The following is a 25354-nucleotide window of genomic DNA, read 5'->3' on the forward strand; positions in this document are numbered from 1 at the left end:
AATACTGCCCCTATATACAAGAATATAACTACTATAATACTGCCCCCTATGTACAGGAATATAACTACTATAATACTGCCCCCTATGTACAAGAATATAACTACTATAATACTGCCCCTATATACAAGAATATAACTACTATAATACTGCTCCTATGTACAAGAATATAACTACTATAATACTGCTCCTATGTACAAGAATATAACTACTATAATACTGCCCCTATATACAAGAATATAACTACTATAATACTGCCCGTATATACAAGAATATAACTACTATAATACTGCCTCCTATGTACAAGAATATAACTACTATAATACTGCTCCTATGTACAAGAATATAACTACTATAATACTGCCCCTATAAACAAGAATATAACTACTATAATACTGCTCCTATGTACAAGAATATAACTACTATAATACTGCCCCTATATACAAGAATATAACTACTATAATACTGCCCCCTATGTACAAGAATATAACTACTATAATACTGCTCCTATGTACAAGAATATAACTACTATAATACTGCTCCCTATGTACAGGAATATAACTACTATAATACTGCTCCTTTGTACAAGAATATAACTACTATAATACTGCTCCTATATACAAGAATATAACTACTATAATACTGCCCCTATGTACAAGAATATAACTACTATAATACTGCCCCCTATGTACAGGAATATAACTACTATAATACTGCTCCTATGTACAAGAATATAACTACTATAATACTGCTCCAATGTACAAGAATATAACTACTATAATACTGCTCCAATGTACAAGAATATAACTACTATAATACTGCCCCTATGTACAAGAATATAACTACTATAGTACTGCTCCAATGTAAAAGAGTATAACTACTATAATACTGCTCCTATGTACAAGAATATAACTACTATAATACTGCTCCTATGTACAAGAATATAACTACTATAATACTGCCCCTATGTACAAGAATATAACTACTATAATACTGCTCCCTATGTACAGGAATATAACTACTATAATACTGCTCCTATGTACAAGAATATAACTACTATAATACTGCTCCAATGTACAAGAATATAACTACTATAATACTGCTCCAATGTACAAGAATATAACTACTATAATACTGCCCCTATGTACAAAAATATAACTACTATAATACTGCTCCAATGTAAAAGAGTATAACTACTATAATACTGCCCCCTATGTACAAGAATATAACTACTATAATACTGCCCCTATGTACAAGAATATAACTACTATAATACTGCTCCCTATGTACAAGAATATAACTACTATAATACTGCTCCTATGTACAAGAATATAACTACTATAATACTGCCCCCTATGTACAAGAATATAACTACTATAATACTGCTCCAATGTACAAGAATATAACTACTATAATACTGCCCCCTATGTACAAGAATATAACTACTATAATACTGCTCCAATGTACAAGAATATAACTACTATAATACTGCCCCTATATACAAGAATATAACTACTATAATACTGCTCCTATGTACAAGAATATAGCTACTATAATACTGCCCCTATATACAAGAATATAAGTACTATAATACTGCTCCTATATACAAGAATATAACTACTATAATACTGCTCCTATGTACAAGAATATAACTACTATAATACTGCCCCTATGTACAAGAATATAACTACTATAATACTGCCCCTATGTACAAGAATATAACTACTATAATACTGCTCCCTATGTACAAGAATATAACTACTATAATACTGTTCCTATGTACAAGAATATAACTACTATAATACTGCTCCTATGTACAAGAATATAACTACTATAATACTGCCCTTATGTACAAGAATATAACTACTATAATACTGCCCCCTATGTACAAGAATATAACTACTATAATACTGCTCCCTATGTACAAGAATATGACTACTATAATACTGCTCCCTATATACAAGAATATAACTACTATAATACTGCCCCCTATATACAAGAATATAACTACTATAATACTGCTCCTATGTACAAGAATATAACTACTATAATACTGTCCCTATGTACAAGAATATGACTACTATAATACTACCCCTATGTACAAGAATATAACGACTATAATACTGCCCCCTATGTACTAGAATATAACTACTATAATACTGCTCCTATGTACAAGAATATAACTAATATAATGCTGCCCCCTATCTACAAGAATATAACTACTATAATACTGCCCCCTATGTACAAGAATATAACTACTATAATACTGCCCACTATGTACAAGAATATAACTACTATAATACTGCTCCCTATGTACAAGAATATAACTACTATAATACTGCCCCTATGTACAAGAATATAAATACTATAATACAGCCCCCTATGTACAAGAATATAACTACTATAATACTGCTCCCTATGTACAGGAATATAACTACTATAATACTGCTCCTATGTACAAGAATATAACTACTATAATACTGCTCCTTTATACAAGAATATAACTACTATAATACTGCCCCCTATGTACAAGAATATAACTACTATAATACTGCTCCAATGTACAAGAATATTACTACTATAATACTGCCCCTATGTACAAGAATATAACTACTATAATTCTGCTCCAATGTACAAGAGTATAACTACTATAATACTGCCCCCTATGTACAAGAATATAACTACTATAATACTGCCCCTATGTACAAGAATATAACTGCTATAATACTGCTCCCTATGTACAAGAATGTAACTACTATAATACTGCTCCTATGTACAAGAATATAACTACTATAATACTGCTCCCTATGTACAAGAATACAACTACTATAATACTGCTCCTATGTACAAGAATATAACTACTATAATACTGCTCCCTATGTACAGGAATATAACTACTATAATACTGCTCCTATGTACAAGAATATAACTACTATAATACTGCTCCTATATACAAGAATATAACTACTATAATACTGCCCCCTATGTACAAGAATATAACTACTATAATACTGCCCCCTATGTACAAGAATATAACTACTATAATACTGCTCCAATGTACAAGAATATAACTACTATAATACTGCCCCCTATGTACAAGAATATAACTACTATAATACTGCTCCAATGTACAAGAATATAACTACTATAATACAGCCCCATGTACAAGAATATAACTACTATAATACTGCCCCTATATACAAGAATATAACTACTATAATACTGCTCCTATGTACAAGAATATAGCTACTATAATACTGCCCCTATATACAAGAATATAACTACTATAATACTGCCCCTATATACAAGAATATAACTACTATAATACTGCTCCTATGTACAAGAATATAACTACTATAATACTGCCCCTATATACAAGAATATAACTACTATAATACTGCTCCTATGTACAAGAATATAACTACTATAATACTGCCCCTATGTACAAGAATATAACTACTATAATACTGCCCCTATATACAAGAATATAATTACTATAATACTGCCCCCTATGTACAAGAATATAACTACTATAATACTGCCCCTATATACAAGAATATAACTACTATAATACTGCTCCTATGTACAAGAATATAACTACTATAATACTGCCCCTATATACAAGAATATAACTACTATAACACTGCTCCTATTTACAAGAATATAACTGCTATAATACTGCCCCCTATGTACAAGAATATAACTACTATAACACTGCTCCTATTTACAAGAATATAACTACTATAATACTGCCCCCTATGTACAAGAATATAACTACTATGATACTGCCCCTATATACAAGAATATAACTACTATAATACTGCCCCTATGTACAAGAATATAGCTACTATAATACTGCCCCCTATATACAAGAATATAACTACTATAATACTGCTCCTATGTACAAGAATATAACTACTATAATACTGTCCCTATGTACAAGAATATAACTACTATAATACTGCCCCTATGTACAAGAATATAACTACTATAATACTGCTCCTATGTACTAGAATATAACTACTATAATGCTGCTCCCATGTACTAGAATATAACTACTATAATACTGCCCCCTATGTACAAGAATATAACTACTATAATACTGCTCCTATGTACAAGAATATAACTACTATAATACTGCTCCTATGTACAAGAATATAACTACTATAATACTGCCCCCTATGTACAAGAATATAACTACTATAATACTGCTCCTATGTACAAGATTATAACTACTATAATACTGCCCCTATATACAAGAATATAACTACTATAATACTGCCCCCTATGTACAGGAATATAACTACTATAATACTGCCCCCTATGTACAAGAATATAACTACTATAATACTGCCCCTATATACAAGAATATAACTACTATAATACTGCTCCTATGTACAAGAATATAACTACTATAATACTGCTCCTATGTACAAGAATATAACTACTATAATACTGCCCCTATATACAAGAATATAACTACTATAATACTGCCTCCTATGTACAAGAATATAACTACTATAATACTGCTCCTATGTACAAGAATATAACTACTATAATACTGCTCCTATGTACAAGAATATAACTACTATAATACTGCTCCTATATACAAGAATATAACTACTATAATACTGCCCCCTATGTACAAGAATATAACTACTATAATACTGCTCCTATGTACAAGAATATAACTACTATAATACTGCTCCCTATGTACAAGAATATAACTACTATAATACTGCTCCCTATGTACAGGAATATAACTACTATAATACTGCTCCTATGTACAAGAATATAACTACTATAATACTGCTCCTATATACAAGAATATAACTACTATAATACTGCCCCTATGTACAAGAATATAACTACTATAATACTGCTCCAATGTAAAAGAGTATAACTACTATAATACTGCCCCCTATGTACAAGAATATAACTACTATAATACTGCCCCTATGTACAAGAATATAACTACTATAATACTGCTCCCTATGTACAGGAATATAACTACTATAATACTGCTCCTATGTACAAGAATATAACTACTATAATACTGCCCCCTATGTACAAGAATATAACTACTATAATACTGCTCCTATGTACAAGATTATAACTACTATAATACTGCCCCTATATACAAGAATATAACTACTATAATACTGCTCCTATATACAAGAATATAACTACTATAATACTGCTCCTATATACAAGAATATAACTACTATAATACTGCCCCCTATGTACAAGAATATAACTACTATAATACTGCTCCTATGTACAAGAATATAACTACTATAATACTGCCCCCTATGTACAAGAATATAACTACTATAATACTGCTCCTATGTACAAGAATATAACTACTATAATACTGCTCCCTATGTACAGGAATATAACTACTATAATACTGCTCCTATGTACAAGAATATAACTACTATAATACTGCTCCTATATACAAGAATATAACTACTATAATACTGCCCCCTATGTACAAGAATATAACTACTATAATACTGCTCCAATGTACAAGAATATAACTACTATAATACTGCCCCCTATGTACAAGAATATAACTACTATAATACTGCTCCAATGTAGAAGAATATAACTACTATAATACTGCCCCTATATACAAGAATATAACTACTATAATACTGCTCCTATGTACAAGAATATAGCTACTATAATACTGCCCCTATATACAAGAATATAACTACTATAATACTGCCCCTATAGACAAGAATATAACTACTATAATACTGCCCCTATAGACAAGAATATAACTACTATAATACTGCTCCTATATACAAGAATATAACTACTATAATACTGCTCCTATGTACAAGAATATAACTACTATAATACTGCCCCTATGTACAAGAATATAACTACTATAATACTGCCCCTATGTACAAGAATATAACTACTGTAACATACCTGGCGGCGTCCTTGCATGGTGGTCCATCTCCCACTGTGCAAGAGGGCTCACTTGATCTCCTGTCCAGAATGTCTCTCTGGCTTCCCTCCATGCTGTCTGTTTGTGTCTGTTTCTGCTGCTTAAGGGCGGCGCCCGATCACTTCCTGCCTTTTGTACCTGCTGTGGGTCACACCCCTTGTGCGTCCTCAGCCTATTGCTGTCTGTCACTTGGTATATAGCTCAGCAGCTCCCTTCTATCCCTGCCTGAGCATAGTGTTTCCTTCAGTGTGTGCTTGCACTCTGAAGGTGCCAGGTCCCGTCTCTTGTCTCCTGCTTTTTGTATCAGTTCCCGTGTCTGAATTGAGTCCTGTATTTCTCCTGCTTTGCGGTATCAGCTCCCGTGTCTGAACTGAGTCCTTTCTTGTTCTCTTGTCTGTCCTGTCTGAACACGCTCCTAGCCTGTTCCTCTCGCCTTCTAGTGGCCGATTTCCTAGACCCGCTCCTGTGTCTGGCCTGTCCTGTCTGAACACGCTCCTTGCCTGTTCGTTTCGCCTTCTAGTGGCCGATTTCCTAGACCCGCTCCTGTGTCTGGTCTGTCCTGTCTGAACACGCTCCTTGCCTGTTCGTTCCGCCTCTCTGGGGGCCGTATTCCCAGACCCGCTCCTGTATCCCTCTGCAGTGTCGGTCTCCTCCGTACACTCAGTTCCAGTCTGAACTCTCTCCTGTCCTTTTCCTGTTTTGCCTCTATGTCCGTTCCCTTCCTTTTTCTGCAGAGTCTGAACTCGTACCTAACTCCTGCTTGTTGTCTCTGCAAGTACTGTGTGAGTATCTGGCTCTGTCTTTCCCTTCCTGTCTGTTCCGTGTGAACAGAGCCCTGTCCTCCCTGCTCAGCCTTGTCTGCACTCTAGCTGTGCTTGCCTGTAACCCTCTGCCTGTATTGTTCCTGAGTCCCGGTGTGTACTGGGTCCTATCCCGCCTGTGTTCCTACCTGCTAGTGCCTCCCTGTCTGCACACTAGCTGTGCTTGCCTTTACCCCCCTGCCTGCATACCCGCCTGCCTGCATACCAGTCATGCCTGCCTATACCCACCAGTCTGTGTGCCAGCCTACCAGCCTGTTCCTGTATTCCCCTGTGTGGGTCAACAGCCGTGTCCGGGGTCTGTCCTGGAGTAGCACCTGGTCCCTCTGCTCGGTTCCTCCTTGGTGCACTGGCGTCGTATGCCGTCGTGCGACCCTGGTCGGATCGGGTGAATACTTAGTCACGCCCCTCCAGGCATTCACTCTCCGGCACGGTCCAGTGGAATCACTACCAATCACACGCACACGCCGCTTAGCCCGGGCGTGTGCATAACAGCATGCTCAGGCCATGGTTCCCGTTGAGCCCCACGGCCTTCGCTCTTTGAGAAGTTTTTCCAGCGAATACATGCATTAAAATAAATAAATAAATTTTTTTCCCCCTTTAGCTGAGTTCCAGGCGAATTACGCACCCGTCCAGATGGATCTATCAGCTCTCGTTCCTGCGGATCCGCCACGTTACTATGGGGATCCAAGACAGTGTCGTGCATTTGTGGAGCAATGCATGCTACACTTTAAGGCCTACCCTCTCTATTTTCCTTCCGATTGGGCTAAAGTGGCCTTTATGATTGACTACCTAGCGGGTGATGCCTTGAAATGGGTCACCCCCCTATGGGAAGCATGGGATCCTGTCATCCTTGACCTGCAGGCCTTCCTGGTGGCCTTTCGTATGGTCTTCGAGGACCCTAACTCTAAAGCCCCTGCTGAAGCTTCACTTCCCAATATCCCGGAGCAGCCCCGACGGGTAATGTGTGTGGGTAGCGCAATAGTCCTCCAGCCCAATGAGACTACTGCCCACCCAGAATCCTCACAGGGTGACTACGCTTTCCGGAATACTTCTCTCAACCTCAAGAGGCAGTCCAGACGTGCTAGACTTAGAGGCAAGCCGTCACGCCAGGGTCTGTCCTCCCTGAGACCTCCTGACCCCAACCTTGAAGTCCCTACTGAAGCTTCATCTCCCTGTATCCCGGAGAAACCCCAATGGGTAATGTGCGTGGGTAGTGCACCAGTTCTCCTGGCCGAAGAGACTTCTGCCCATCCAGACTCCACACAGGAGAACTTCCTGCACCCGGCATCAGATGCTTCTTTCTCTTTAACCGGTGTGCATGTCCAAGGATGCTCCAAAGCTGTGGTTACCTCAGAGTCTGTGCACCTCTACTACCTGGCGGAGGATCCCCTGTTGCCTCCTGAACCCTCCGGGATACCACTCGATGACAAATGGAGAGAGACTTCTCTACACCCGGTACTCAATACTTTGTCCGCTTCGTCCTGTGAGCCTGACAATGGGTACCCCAAAGTGGTAGTTACCTCCGAGTCTCTACACCCCTCCGACCAGGCGGAGGATCTCCAGTTGTCTCCTGAACCCTTCGGGGTGCTACCTGGTAGCGAAAGGACAGAGACTCTCCTATACTCTGTACCTGATACCTCGCTCGCTTCGTCTAGTGAGTCCAACTTAGTGTACTCCGAAGCAGAGGTTACTCCTGAGTCTCTACACCCCTCCGACCAGGCGGAGGACCTCCAGTTGTGTTCAGAATCCTTCGGTGTGCCACCTGGTGGTGAATGGACAGAGACTTTCCTATATCCTGGATCTGATACCTCGCTTGCTTCGTCCAGTGAGTCCGACCTAGTGTACTCTGAAGCAGAGGTTACCCGTGAGTCTCTACACCCCTCTGACCAGGCGGAGGACCGCCAGCTGTCTCCAGAACCCTTCGGGGTGCCACCTGGTGGTGAATGGACAGAGACTTTCCTATACTCGGTACCCGATACCTCGCCTGCTTCCTCCAGTGAGTCCGACCTAGTGTACTCTGAAGCAGAGGTTACCCGTGAGTCTCTACACCCCTCTGACCAGGCGGAGGACCGCCAGCTGTCTCCAGAACCCTTCGGGGTGCCACCTGGTGGTGAATGGACAGAGACTTTCCTATACTCGGTACCCGATACCTCGCCTGCTTCCTCCAGTGAGTCCGACCTAGTGTACTCTGAAGCAGTTGTTTTCTCTGAGCCTCTGCACTCTTCTGACCCGGCGGAGGACCTCCAGTTGTTTCCTGAATCCTCCGGGATACCACCAGATAACAAAGAGACAGTGACTTTTCCTCATTATGTACGTGATAACCCGTCTATTTCTTCCTGTGAGCTTGACAAGATGTACCTCGAAGCAGAGATTACCCTTAAGTCTCTGTCCCCCTCCAACCCAGTGAACGACTGGCCCTCGAATTCCCTGCGGAAGATTCTGGCAGGCCTGAAGAAGAGGGGGCGTAAGGGGGAGGTACTGTAACATACCTGGCGGCGTCCTTGCATGGTGGTCCATCTCCCACTGTGCAAGAGGGCGCACTTGATCTCCTGTCCAGAATGTCTCTCTGGCTTCCCTCCATGCTGTCTGTTTGTGTCTGTTTCTGCTGCTTAAGGGCGGCGCCCGATCACTTCCTGCCTTTTGTACCTGCTGTGGGTCACACCCCTTGTGCGTCCTCAGCCTATTGCTGTCTGTCACTTGGTATATAGCTCAGCAGCTCCCTTCTATCCCTGCCTGAGCATAGTGTTTCCTTCAGTGTGTGCTTGCACTCTGAAGGTGCCAGGTCCCGTCTCTTGTCTCCTGCTTTTTGTATCAGTTCCCGTGTCTGAACTGAGTCCTGTATTTCTCCTGCTTTGCGGTATCAGCTCCCGTGTCTGAACTGAGTCCTTTCTTGTTCTCTTGTCTGTCCTGTCTGAACACGCTCCTAGCCTGTTCCTCTCGCCTTCTAGTGGCCGATTTCCTAGACCCGCTCCTGTGTCTGGCCTGTCCTGTCTGAACACGCTCCTTGCCTGTTCGTTTCGCCTTCTAGTGGCCGATTTCCTAGACCCGCTCCTGTGTCTGGTCTGTCCTGTCTGAACACGCTCCTTGCCTGTTCGTTCCGCCTCTCTGGGGGCCGTATTCCCAGACCCGCTCCTGTATCCCTCTGCAGTGTCGGTCTCCTCCGTACACTCAGTTCCAGTCTGAACTCTCTCCTGTCCTTTTCCTGTTTTGCCTCTATGTCCGTTCCCTTCCTTTTTCTGCAGAGTCTGAACTCGTACCTAACTCCTGCTTGTTGTCTCTGCAAGTACTGTGTGAGTATCTGGCTCTGTCTTTCCCTTCCTGTCTGTTCCGTGTGAACAGAGCCCTGTCCTCCCTGCTCAGCCTTGTCTGCACTCTAGCTGTGCTTGCCTGTAACCCTCTGCCTGTATTGTTCCTGAGTCCCGGTGTGTACTGGGTCCTATCCCGCCTGTGTTCCTACCTGCTAGTGCCTCCCTGTCTGCACACTAGCTGTGCTTGCCTTTACCCCCCTGCCTGCATACCCGCCTGCCTGCATACCAGTCGTGCCTGCCTATACCCACCAGTCTGTGTGCCAGCCTACCAGCCTGTTCCTGTATTCCCCTGTGTGGGTCAACAGCCGTGTCCGGGGTCTGTCCTGGAGTAGCACCTGGTCCCTCTGCTCGGTTCCTCCTTGGTGCACTGGCGTCGTATGCCGTCGTGCGACCCTGGTCGGATCGGGTGAATACTTAGTCACGCCCCTCCAGGCATTCACTCTCCGGCACGGTCCAGTGGAATCACTACCAATCACACGCACACGCCGCTTAGCCCGGGCGTGTGCATAACAACTACTATAATACTGCTCCCTATGTACAAGAATATAACTACTATAATACTGCTCCTATGTACAAGAATATAACTACTATAATACTGCCCCCTATGTACAAGAATATAACTACTATAATACTGCCCCTATATACAAGAATATAACTACTATAATACTGCCCCTATGTACAAGAATATAACTACTATAATACTGCCCCTATGTACAAGAATATAACTACTATAATACTGCTCCTATGTACAAGAATATAACTACTATAATACTGTCCCTATGTACAAGAATATAACTACTATAATACTGCCCCTATGTACAAGAATATAACTACTATAATACTGCTCCTATGTACTAGAATATAACTACTATAATGCTGCTCCCATGTACTAGAATATAACTACTATAATACTGCCCCCTATGTACAAGAATATAACTACTATAATACTGCTCCTATGTACAAGAATATAACTACTATAATACTGCCCCCTATGTACAAGAATATAACTACTATAATACTGCTCCTATGTACAAGATTATAACTACTATAATACTGCCCCTATATACAAGAATATAACTACTATAATACTGCCCCTATGTACAAGAATATAACTACTATAATACTGCCCCCTATGTACAAGAATATAACTACTATAATACTGCTCCTATGTACAAGAATATAACTACTATAATACTGCTCCTATGTACAAGAATATAACTACTATAATACTGCCCCTATATACAAGAATATAACTACTATAATACTGCCCCTATGTACAAGAATATAACTACTATAATACTGCCCCCTATATACAAGAATATAACTACTATAATACTGCTCCTATGTACAAGAATATAACTACTATAATACTGTCCCTATGTACAAGAATATAACTACTATAATACTGCCCCTATGTACAAGAATATAACTACTATAATACTGCTCCTATGTACTAGAATATAACTACTATAATGCTGCTCCCATGTACTAGAATATAACTACTATAATACTGCCCCCTATGTACAAGAATATAACTACTATAATACTGCTCCTATGTACAAGAATATAACTACTATAATACTGCTCCTATGTACAAGAATATAACTACTATAATACTGCCCCCTATGTACAAGAATATAACTACTATAATACTGCTCCTATGTACAAGATTATAACTACTAAAATACTGCCCCTATATACACGAATATAACTACTATAATACTGCCCCTATATACAAGAATATAACTACTATAATACTGCCTCCTATGTACAAGAATATAACTACTATAATACTGCTCCTATGTACAAGAATATAACTACTATAATACTGCCCCTATATACAAGAATATAACTACTATAATACTGCTCCTATGTACAAGAATATAACTACTATAATACTGCTCCTATATACAAGAATATAACTACTATAATACTGCCCCCTATGTAAAAGAATATAACTACTATAATACTGCTCCTATGTACAAGAATATAACTACTATAATACTGCTCCCTATGTACAGGAATATAACTACTATAATACTGCTCCTATGTACAAGAATATAACTACTATAATACTGCTCCTATATACAAGAATATAACTACTATAATACTGCCCCTATGTACAAGAATATAACTACTATAATACTGCCCCCTATGTACAGGAATATAACTACTATAATACTGCTCCTATGTACAAGAATATAACTACTATAATACTGCTCCAATGTACAAGAATATAACTACTATAATACTGCTCCAATGTACAAGAATATAACTACTATAATACTGCCCCTATGTACAAGAATATAACTACTATAATACTGCTCCAATGTAAAAGAGTATAACTACTATAATACTGCTCCTATGTACATATGTACAAGAATATAACTATTATAATACTGCTCCTATATACAAGAATATAACTACTATAATACTGCCCCTATGTACAAGAATATAACTACTATAATACTGCTCCCTATGTACAGGAATATAACTACTATAATACTGCTCCTATGTACAAGAATATAACTACTATAATACTGCTCCAATGTACAAGAATATAACTACTATAATACTGCTCCAATGTAAAAGAGTATAACTACTATAATACTGCCCCCTATGTACAAGAATATAACTACTATAATACTGCCCCTATGTACAAGAATATAACTACTATAATACTGCTCCCTATGTACAAGAATATAACTACTATAATACTGCTCCTATGTACAAGAATATAACTACTATAATACTGCTCCCTATGTACAAGAATATAACTACTATAATACTGCTCCTATGTACAAGAATATAACTACTATAATACTGCTCCCTATGTACAGGAATATAACTACTATAATACTGCTCCTATGTACAAGAATATAACTACTATAATACTGCTCCTATATACAAGAATATAACTACTATAATACTGCCCCCTATGTACAAGAATATAACTACTATAATACTGCTCCAATGTACAAGAATATAACTACTATAATACTGCCCCCTATGTACAAGAATATAACTACTATAATACTGCTCCAATGTACAAGAATATAACTACTATAATACTGCCCCATGTACAAGAATATAACTACTATAATACTGCCCCTATATACAAGAATATAACTACTATAATACTGCTCCTATGTACAAGAATATAGCTACTATAATACTGCCCCTATATACAAGAATATAAGTACTATAATACTGCCCCTATATACAAGAATATAACTACTATAATACTGCTCCTATGTACAAGAATATAACTACTATAATACTGCCCCTATGTACAAGAATATAACTACTATAATACTGCCCCTATGTACAAGAATATAACTACTATAATACTGCCCCTATGTACAAGAATATAACTACTATAATACTGCTCCCTATGTACAAGAATATAACTACTATAATACTGTTCCTATGTACAAGAATATAACTACTATAATACTGCCCTTATGTACAAGAATATAACTACTATAATACTGCCCCCTATGTACAAGAATATAACTACTATAATACTGCTCCCTATGTACAAGAATATGACTACTATAATACTGCTCCCTATATACAAGAATATAACTACTATAATACTGCCCCCTATATACAAGAATATAACTACTATAATACTGCTCCTATGTACAAGAATATAACTACTATAATACTGTCCCTATGTACAAGAATATAACTACTATAATACTGCCCCTATGTACAAGAATATAACTACTATAATACTGCTCCTATGTACTAGAATATAAGTACTATAATGCTGCTCCCATGTACTAGAATATAACTACTATAATACTGCCCCCTATGTACAAGAATATAACTACTATAATACTGCTCCTATGTACAAGAATATAACTACTATAATACTGCTCCTATGTACAAGAATATAACTACTATAATACTGCCCCCTATGTACAAGAATATAACTACTATAATACTGCTCCTATGTACAAGATTATAACTACTATAATACTGCCCCTATATACAAGAATATAACTACTATAATACTGCCCCCTATGTACAGGAATATAACTACTATAATACTGCCCCCTATGTACAAGAATATAACTACTATAATACTGCCCCTATATACAAGAATATAACTACTATAATACTGCTCCTATGTACAAGAATATAGCTACTATAATACTGCCCCTATATACAAGAATATAACTACTATAATACTGCCCCTATATACAAGAATATAACTACTATAATACTGCTCCTATATACAAGAATATAACTACTATAATACTGCCCCTATATACAAGAATATAACTACTATAATACTGCCCCTATATACAAGAATATAACTACTATAATACTGCTCCTATGTACAAGAATATAACTACTATAATACTGCTCCCTATGTACAAGAATATGACTACTATAATACTGCTCCCTATATACAAGAATATAACTACTATAATACTGCCCCCTATATACAAGAATATAACTACTATAATACTGCTCCTATGTACAAGAATATAACTACTATAATACTGTCCCTATGTACAAGAATATAACTACTATAATACTGCCCCTATGTACAAGAATATAACTACTATAATACTGCTCCTATGTACTAGAATATAACTACTATAATGCTGCTCCCATGTACTAGAATATAACTACTATAATACTGCCCCCTATGTACAAGAATATAACTACTATAATACTGCTCCTATGTACAAGAATATAACTACTATAATACTGCTCCTATGTACAAGAATATAACTACTATAATACTGCCCCCTATGTACAAGAATATAACTACTATAATACTGCTCCTATGTACAAGATTATAACTACTATAATACTGCCCCTATATACAAGAATATAACTACTATAATACTGCCCCCTATGTACAGGAATATAACTACTATAATACTGCCCCCTATGTACAAGAATATAACTACTATAATACTGCCCCTATATACAAGAATATAACTACTATAATACTGCTCCTATGTACAAGAATATAGCTACTATAATACTGCCCCTATATACAAGAATATAACTACTATAATACTGCCCCTATATACAAGAATATAACTACTATAATACTGCTCCTATATACAAGAATATAACTACTATAATACTGCCCCTATATACAAGAATATAACTACTATAATACTGCTCCTATGTACAAGAATATAACTACTATAATTGTTATGTTCTGCTACCAGAGCTAAGGAAAGAGAGGAGATCTGTCCCTACGATAGAACTCAGCTTTATCCCTACGATGTAACAGGGGACCTGATCCTGCGATCAGACCTGCTAAAGTCCTAAGCTAGTCTGTACGGAGACCTATAGATGTGGGGAAGGAATCCCTACAAGTACTAACGACTGGGAGGAATATGGGACACCTCCTAACAGAAATAGTAGAAGACAGACAAACAAACAAAATATATAGAACACTGAGGTCCGTAGACCAAGCAAACTAACAGAGTTAGATACAGAGCACAGGCTAGCTAGAAAGTAGTTATACAATGAAGTCCAGCAAAGCCAGAAGGGCGGAGCAGGATTAAATAGGCCAACAAGGTCATGTGACCAGCAAAGGAAAAAACCTAAGAGCAAGGTTCTAACAGTACCCCCCCTTCTAAGAGGATCCTCCGGATCCCCTAGGACCAGGCTTATCAGGAAATCTCCTGTGAAACGCTCTGATAAGTCTGGACGCGGAAACATCATCTGACCTCACCCAAGAGTTATCCTCGGGTCCGAAACCTTTCCAGGCCACAAGATACTGCAAACTACCTCTATACCGTCTAGAGTTAAGGATGCGAGAAATTTCATATTCCCCGTCCTCCACCACCGGAGGAACAGAGGCAGAGGCGTCACCATCCGACACAACAGCTTTTTTTAACAGAGAGACATGAAATACCGGATTAATTCTCCAGGAGGTAGGAACCTCCAACCTAACAGCAGATTGGTTGACAACCTGAAGCACCTTAAAGGGCCCTACAAACTTGGGACCCAATTTCTTAGAAGGAATCCTCAACCGCAGATTCCTAGAGGACAACCAAACCATGTCACCAACAGCGAACAAAACCTCCTGTCGTTTCCTATCAAAGTAGTCTTTAGATTTTCTGTTGGCCTCCTGAAGATTACCACGCACATCCGTCCAAACTCTCTCCAAATCACCGGAAAAATTCTCCTCCTCAGGCACGGCAGATCCCAACTTGGAGAACGACCCAAACGACGGATGTCTCCCAGAACAACAAAAAAAAGGCGAACAACCAGCAGAAGAAGATGTATGATTGTTCAGAGCAAATTCAGCAAGTGGCAGAAACTCAGACCACCCCTCTTGATTGTCTGCCACAAAACAACGCAAGAACTGCTCAACATCCTAGTTTTTCCTTTCTCTCTGGCCATTAGATTCAGGATGATATCCGGACGAGAACGACAAATGAACTCCCAACCTGTCACAAAAGGCACGCCAAAAACGAGCCACGAACTGAGGACCCCTATCAGAAACAATGTCAGTAGGAATGCCATGAAGTCTGACAATTTCCTTGACAAAGGCCTTAGCGAGAGTTTTAGCGCAGGGCAGTTTGACGAAGGGAACCAAGTGACACATCTTGCTAAAACAGTCCACGACCACCCAGATGACAGTAAAACCCTCAGAGGGGGGAAGGTCAGTTATAAAGTCCATAGCCAAATGTGTCCAAGGAGCACTGGGAACCTCCAAAGGACAAAGCAACCCCGCAGCAGGAGTATGTGAGGACTTAGATCTAGCACATATAGTACATTGACGCACCCACTTAATGACTTCTTTCTGCCATCCAGGCCACCAAAAACTGCGACCCACCAGTCTCTTGGTCTCAGAGATTCCGGGATGACCTGCCAACCGAGATTTGTGACACTCAACAAACAAATCTCTCCTAAAGGTCTCAGGCACAAACAACCTCCCATGGGGAGTGTTAGATGGGGCATTCTCCTGTGCTTTAAGAATCTCATCTTCCAAAACGGAGTCCAAAGCAGCTATCACAACACCTTCTTGTAAAATGTTTTCCTCTTTCTCAGCACCGACTATGGGAGAAAAACTGCGAGACAAGGCATCCGCCTTAACATTCTTAGTACCAGGGATGTAAGTAACGGAGAAATTAAACCGCGAGAAAAACAGTGCCCACCTAGCCTGACGGGCATTCAGGCGCTTGGCAGCATCAAGATATATCAGATTTTTATGATCCGTAAGAACCTGAACGGGAAATTCCGCACCTTCCAAGAAGTGGCGCCAGTGTTCAAATGCGAGTTTAATAGCCAATAATTCCCGATTACCAATATCGTAATTCAGTTCAGTCTCCGAAAAAATTTTTGAAAAAAAGGCACAGGGATGTAATCCATCCCCGTTATCCTGAGACAATACTGCGCCAACCCCCACAGAGGAAGCATCAACCTCAACCAAAAACGGCTTAGTCACATCAGGCTGCATAAGGATGGGAGCAGAGGTGAACCTCTCCTTGAGATACACAAAAGCTTCAATGGCCTCAGAAGACCACTGAACCGCATCAGCACCTTTCCTGGTGAGATCGGTCAGAGGTTTGACAATACTAGAAAAAATTTTTATGAATTTTCTGTAATAATTGGCGAAACCTAAAAACCTCTGTATCGATTTCAAACCAATAGGCCTAGGCCATTCCTGTACAGCTTGAACTTTAACCGGGTCCATCTCAAAACCTTCACTGGAGATAATGTAGCCCAAAAAACTAATTCTCTGTACAGCGAACTCACATTTCTCCAGCTTAGCAAAAAGCGAATTGTCCATTAACAACTGTAATACCTCACGTACGCTCCGCCAATGAGACTCCAGATCCGGCGAATAAATCAAAATGTCATCCAAATACACAACCACATTTTTGCCGATCAAAGGTCTAAGGATGTCATTAATAAGATTCTGAAAAAATGCAGGAGCATTAGTAAGACCAAAAGGCATAACCAGATTCTCAAAATGACCCACAGGAGTGTTAAAAGCAGTCTTCCATTCGTCACCCTCCTTCATGCGCAACAGATTGTATGCCCCCTTAAGGTCAATTTTAGAGAACCACTTGGCCCCCATTAACTGGTTAAACAGATCAGGAATCAATGGCAGTGTGTAAGGATTGCGTACAGTAATTTTGTTAATCTCACGAAAATCCAGACAAGGACGTAAACCGCCGTCCTTTTTTTTTACAAAAAAAAATCCAACCGCCACAGGAGACTTAGAGGGCCTAATGTGACCGGCGGCCAAACTTGTCTGTATGTATTCCTCCAAAGCCTTCCTCTCAGGAATAGTAAGGTTAAATAAACGACTCTTAGGAAGAGTCGCTCCAGGGACAAATTCAATAGAACAATCATAGTCTCTATGGGGAGGCAAAACCTGCGATTCCTTCTCAGAAAAAACTCTCCAAAAATCCTGAATAGGAACAGGCAATTCTCCCCTATCCAAAGCTGCAATACGCCCGTTAAAACACTTGTCATAACATTTATGGCTCCAGGATTTAATTTCACTGGTAGACCAATCCAGTACAGGATTGTGAAATTTTAACCAGGGCAATCCCAATATTACTGGAGAAGGCAAGTTATTCAACACTACCAAATCCAATTTCTCATGGTGAACACCATTAATAGTGAGAGGAAATTCACAGACCTTGAGAGTAATATTCTTCAAAGGGGAACCATCCACAGAAACCACAGCAATGGGGGATGATAAAGGTTCGGGTTTTAAATTGAGTCTTTTCAAGAATCCCCCATCAATTACATTCAGAGTAGACCCACAATCAACAAACACCCGAAATTCCATTAATTTTTCCTGAGCAATCGTGGAAGCAGCTAAAAATACACCCTTGGAATTTAAACAGGCAATACGGGCATGACTGACCATTTTTTTTTCTTTCTTCATACGAAGCTCACAGCCTTTAATCAAATGACCAGATTTTCCGCAATAGAAACACAAGCCTTCAAAAAATCTGCGATCTTTTTCTTGAGAGCGAGGTGCCATCGCTCCAATCTCCATCGGTTCACCACTGTTAGTACACACATTCTCATAACCAGAAACTGACATAGCAGAGGATTTGCTCTCATTAACCCTTGCACGCAGTCTCCTATCCACCCGTATAGCTAATTGCATAGCCTGTTGCAAATCTTCAGGTGTAGGATAAGCAATTAGCAGGTCTTTAACCCTTTCATTGAGCCCAGCAAGAAATAGACTTTTCAGAGCAGAATCGTTCCACCCTGTTTGAGTAGACCAACGACGGAAATGAGTACAATATTTTTCCACATTACCTGATCCCTGTCTCAAACGTCTCAACTCAGTCTCAGCTGATGCGACACGGTCAGGATCATCATATAATAGCCCCAAAGCAGAAAAAAAACTATCCACTGATCTGAAGCATGTATCACTAGGTTGCAAAGAAAAGGCCCACTCCTGAGGCTCTTTGCACAAAAGTGACATTATGAACCCTATGCGCTGGGATTCATCCTCAGAGGACTTGGGTGTCAAACGAAAATACAATAAGCAAGCATTTTTAAATGAAAAAAATTCTCGGTGTTCACCAAAAAATAAATCCGGCAAACATACCTTAGGCTCCAAGAAATGTGCTCCAGGACAGTTACTCACGTGCTGACGGAGCTCGGCCACCTCCAGAGAGAGTCCCTGCAGGCGATGAGCCAAATCCTGAACCGACACCATGATGGAACAGAAAAATCTTTCCTTAGAGAATTTGCAGGCTGGACTTACTGTTATGTTCTGCTACCAGAGCTAAGGAAAGAGAGGAAATCTGTCCCTACGATAGAACTCAGCTGAATCCCTACGATGTAACAGGGAACCTGATCCTGCGATCAGACCTGCTAAAGTCCTAAGCTAGTCTGTACGGAGACCTATAGATGTGGGGAAGGAATCCCTACAAGTACTAAGGACTGGGAGGAAAATGGGACACCTCCTAACAGAAATAGTAGCAGACTGACAAACAAACAAAATATATAGAACACTGAGGTCCGTAGACCAAGCAAACTAACAGAGTTAGATACAGAGCACAGGCTAGCTAGAAAGTAGTTATACAATGAAGTCCAGCAAAGCCAGAAGGGCGGAGCAGGATTAAATAGGCCAACAAGGTCATGTGACCAGCAAAGGAAAAAACTTAAGAGCAAGGTTCTAACAATAATACTGCCCCTATGTACAAGAATATAACTACTATAATACTGCCCCTATGTACAAGAATATAACTACTATAATACTGCCCCCTATGTACAAGAATATAACTACTATAATACTGCTCCCTATGTACAAGAATATAACTACTATAATACTGCTCCCTATGTACAAGAATATAACTACTATAATACTGCCCCTATGTACAAGAATATAACTACTATAATACTGCCCCCTATGTACAAGAATATAACTACTATAATACTGCTCCCTATGTACAAGAATATAACTACTATAATACTGCCCCCTATGTACAAGAATATAACTACTATAATACTGCCCCCTATATACAAGAATATAACTACTATAATACTGCCCCTATGTACAAGAATATAACTACTATAATACTGCTCCCTATGTACAAGAATATAACTACTATAATACTGTTCCTATGTACAAGAATATAACTACTATAATACTGCTCCTATGTACAAGAATATAACTACTATAATACTGTCCTTATGTACAAGAATATAACTACTATAATACTGCCCCCTATGTACAAGAATATAACTACTATAATACTGCTCCCTATGTACAAGAATATGACTACTATAATACTGCTCCCTATATACAAGAATATAACTACTATAATACTGCCCCCTATATACAAGAATATAACTACTATAATATTGCTCCTATGTACAAGAATATAACTACTATAATACTGTCCCTATGTACAAGAATATAACTACTATAATACTGCCCCTATGTACAAGAATATAACTACTATAATACTGCTCCTATGTACTAGAATATAACTACTATAATGCTGCTCCCATGTACTAGAATATAACTACTATAATACTGCCCCCTATGTACAAGAATATAACTACTATAATACTGCTCCTATGTACAAGAATATAACTACTATAATACTGCTCCTATGTACAAGAATATAACTACTATAATACTGCCCCCTATGTACAAGAATATAACTACTATAATACTGCTCCTATGTACAAGATTATAACTACTATAATACTGCCCCTATATACAAGAATATAACTACTATAATACTGCCCCCTATGTACAGGAATATAACTACTATAATACTGCCCCCTATGTACAAGAATATAACTACTATAATACTGCCCCTATATACAAGAATATAACTACTATAATACTGCTCCTATGTACAAGAATATAACTACTATAATACTGCTCCTATGTACAAGAATATAACTACTATAATACTGCCCCTATATACAAGAATATAACTACTATAATACTGCCCCTATATACAAGAATATAACTACTATAATACTGCCTCCTATGTACAAGAATATAACTACTATATTACTGCTCCTATGTACAAGAATATAACTACTATAATACTGCCCCTATATACAAGAATATAACTACTATAATACTGCTCCTATGTACAAAAATATAACTACTATAATACTGCTCCTATATACAAGAATATAACTACTATAATACTGCCCCCTATGTACAAGAATATAACTACTATAATACTGCTCCTATGTACAAGAATATAACTACTATAATACTGCTCCTATATACCAGAATATAACTACTATAATACTGCCCCTATGTACAAGAATATAACTACTATAATACTGCACCCTATGTACAAGAATATAACTACTATAATACTGCCCCTATGTACAAGAATATAACTACTATAATACTGCTCCCTATGTACAAGAATATAACTACTATAATACTGCTCCAATGTAAAAGAGTATAACTACTATAATACTGCACCCTATGTACAAGAATATAACTACTATAATACTGCCCCTATGTACAAGAATATAACTACTATAATACTGCTCCCTATGTACAAGAATATAACTACTATAATACTGCTCCTATGTACAAGAATATAACTACTATAATACTGCTCCCTATGTACAAGAGTATAACTACTATAATACTGCTCCTATGTACAAGAATATAACTACTATAATACTGCTCCCTATGTACAGGAATATAACTACTATAATACTGCTCCTATGTACAAGAATATAACTACTATAATACTGCTCCTATATACAAGAATATAACTACTATAATACTGCCCCCTATGTACAAGAATATAACTACTATAATACTGCTCCAATGTACAAGAATATAACTACTATAATACTGCCCCCTATGTACAAGAATATAACTACTATAATACTGCTCCAATGTACAAGAATATAACTACTATAATACTGCCCCATGTACAAGAATATAACTACTATAATACTGCTCCTATATACAAGAATATAACTACTATAATACTGCTCCTATGTACAAGAATATAGCTACTATAATACTGCCCCTATATACAAGAATATAACTACTATAATACTGCCCCTATATACAAGAATATAACTACTATAATACTGCTCCTATGTACAAGAATATAACTACTATAATACTGCCCCTATGTACAAGAATATAACTACTATAATACTGCCCCTATATACAAGAATATAACTACTATAATACTGCTCCTATGTACAAGAATATAGCTACTATAATACTGCCCCTATATACAAGAATATAACTACTATAATACTGCCCCTATATACAAGAATATAACTACTATAATACTGCCCCTATGTACAAGAATATAACTACTATAATACTGCTCCTATGTACAAGAATATAACTACTATAATACTGCCCCTATGTACAAGAATATAACTACTATAATACTGCCCCTATGTACAAGAATATAACTACTATAATACTGCTCCCTATGTACAAGAATATAACTACTATAATACTGTTCCTATGTACAAGAATATAACTACTATAATACTGCTCCTATGTACAAGAATATAACTACTGTAATACTGCCCTTATGTACAAGAATATAACTACTATAATACTGCCCCCTATGTACAAGAATATAACTACTATAATACTGCTCCCTATGTACAAGAATATGACTACTATAATACTGCTCCCTATATACAAGAATATAACTACTATAATACTGCCCCCTATGTACAAGAATATAACTGCTATAATACTGCTCCTATGTACAAGAATATAACTACTATAATACTGCTCCCTATGTACAGGAATATAACTACTATAATACTGCTCCTATGTACAAGAATATAACTACTATAATACTGCTCCTATGTAAAAGAATATAACTACTATAATACTGCTCCTATGTACAAGAATATAACTACTATAATACTGCCCCTATGTATAAGAATATAGCTACTATAATATTGCCCCTATGTACAAGAATATAACTACTATAATACTGCTCCTATGTACAAGAATATAACTACTATAATACTGTTCCTATATACAAGAATATAACTACTATAATACTGCCCCCTATGTACAAGAATGTAACTACTATAATACTGCTCCAATGTACAATAATATAACTACTATAATACTGCCCCCTATGTACAAGAATATAACTACTATAATACTGCTCCAATGTACAAGAATATAACTACTATAATACTGCCCCCTATGTACAAGAATATAACTACTATAATACTGCCCCCTATGTACAAGAATATAACTACTATAATACTGCTCCTATGTACAAGAATATAACTACTATAATACTGCCCCTATGTACAACAATATAACTACTATAATACTGCTCCTATGTACAAGAATATAACTACTATAATACTGCTCCTATGTACAAGAATATAACTACTATAATACTGCCCCCTATGTACAAGAATATAACTACTATAATACTGCCCTTATGTACAAGAATATAACTACTATAATACTGCCCCCTATGTACAAGAATATAACTACTATAATACTGCCCCCTATGTACAAGAATATGACTACTATAATACTGCCCCTATGGATTATTTTGATGTATCCATAGAAAGAAGAGATCTCGGATAAGGAACGCTGGCAGCATCTTGCTGATCTCGCTGACTTCGCTCTGGCAATGAAGGTGACGTTAATGAACATCAACTACCAGTCGTTTAATAACTTCATGCTGCGGATAGGTAAGTGTTGCTCTATAGTCCTGTTGTACACGGAGATGCAGTAATAAGATGATTTGTCTGCAATGTGAATATATTTATGTATCCATGTTGATAGTCAGTGAGCGCTTCCATATGATTCACTTTACAGTTTGTTTTTGTTTTTTTTAATGGAGTTTGGCGAAGTTTGGAAAAAGCAAGCCTCACATGGGAATAGTGTCTCCTAAAATCCACATACCTGTAGAAAAAGTACTTCCAAGTAACCCGTCTCCTTCCCTATGAAGATACCAAGACTCCTTATCAGTATTGCTGAGTAATATGCTTTTCTTTCCTCAGGACTCAATAAGGGCGGAGTACTGGCTGGTGTCATCGGCGCTCGCAAACCTCACTATGACATCTGGGGGAACACGGTGAACGTCGCCAGCAGAATGGAGTCTACCGGCGTCATGGGCAACATCCAGGTACGGACAACACAGGAGCAAGTCAGGCTAGGCGAATACTAGCACCAATATTACCGCCATACAGTGACCATATGGAAGACCGATATACCAATATTAAACATGACTTTCACCTTTCCTAATTTGAATAAAAAAAAAATTATGTTAAAAAATAGGCATATTTTATATCACCGCCTCCCTCCAAAAAAACTATAAAAATATAAAATGAATTAACCCATATGGTGAATGGCATAAAAAATTAAAGCAAACAAAAAATGCAATAAAAATGATCAAATTATTATATGTGCCCCAAAACGATATCAATAAAAGCGAGAGCTCGTTATGCAAAAAAAAACTAGCCCCCCTACAGCTCTATAGACCGGGGAACGAAAAAAAAGTTACGTGTCTCAGAAAAGGGCGACATAGCAATTATTTATAAAAGTTTTACATTTTTTTTTAAAAAAGAAGCTAAATCTAAAAGAAAGAAAAATGATACACGAATTCAAATTATCTTCTTTTCCAAGAAATTCGATTGGTGGAGAAGTTATTCAAATTTATTGGTCTGGGGGGGTCTCTGTCCAAACCCCAGAGAATAATAAATGTAAGATGTAAAAAAAAAAAAACTTCTATTCGGCCCCTCTGCTGCTCCACCTTCACTCATCTGGTCCTCTTCCGATCTTCAGA

General features: G+C 37.9%; 1 protein-coding gene across 2 annotated transcripts in view; it reads left to right on the forward strand.

The window, feature by feature from the left end:
* ADCY3 (adenylate cyclase 3) overlaps positions 1-25354 on the forward strand; it is a 330548-nt gene that overhangs the window by 298862 nt on the left and 6332 nt on the right. For both annotated transcript variants that reach the window (XM_073673855.1, XM_073673853.1), the window contains exons 18-19: positions 24131-24257; positions 24570-24694. In XM_073673855.1, coding sequence (XP_073529956.1) covers positions 24131-24257; positions 24570-24694 — 252 coding nt within the window. The remainder of the gene's footprint in view (positions 1-24130; positions 24258-24569; positions 24695-25354) is intronic.

The sequence above is a fragment of the Phyllobates terribilis genome, unplaced genomic scaffold, assembly GCF_046119375.1.
Source record: "Phyllobates terribilis strain yellow unplaced genomic scaffold, ASM4611937v1 Scaffold_3__8_contigs__length_932513732, whole genome shotgun sequence".
Lineage (NCBI taxonomy): Eukaryota > Metazoa > Chordata > Amphibia > Anura > Dendrobatidae > Phyllobates > Phyllobates terribilis.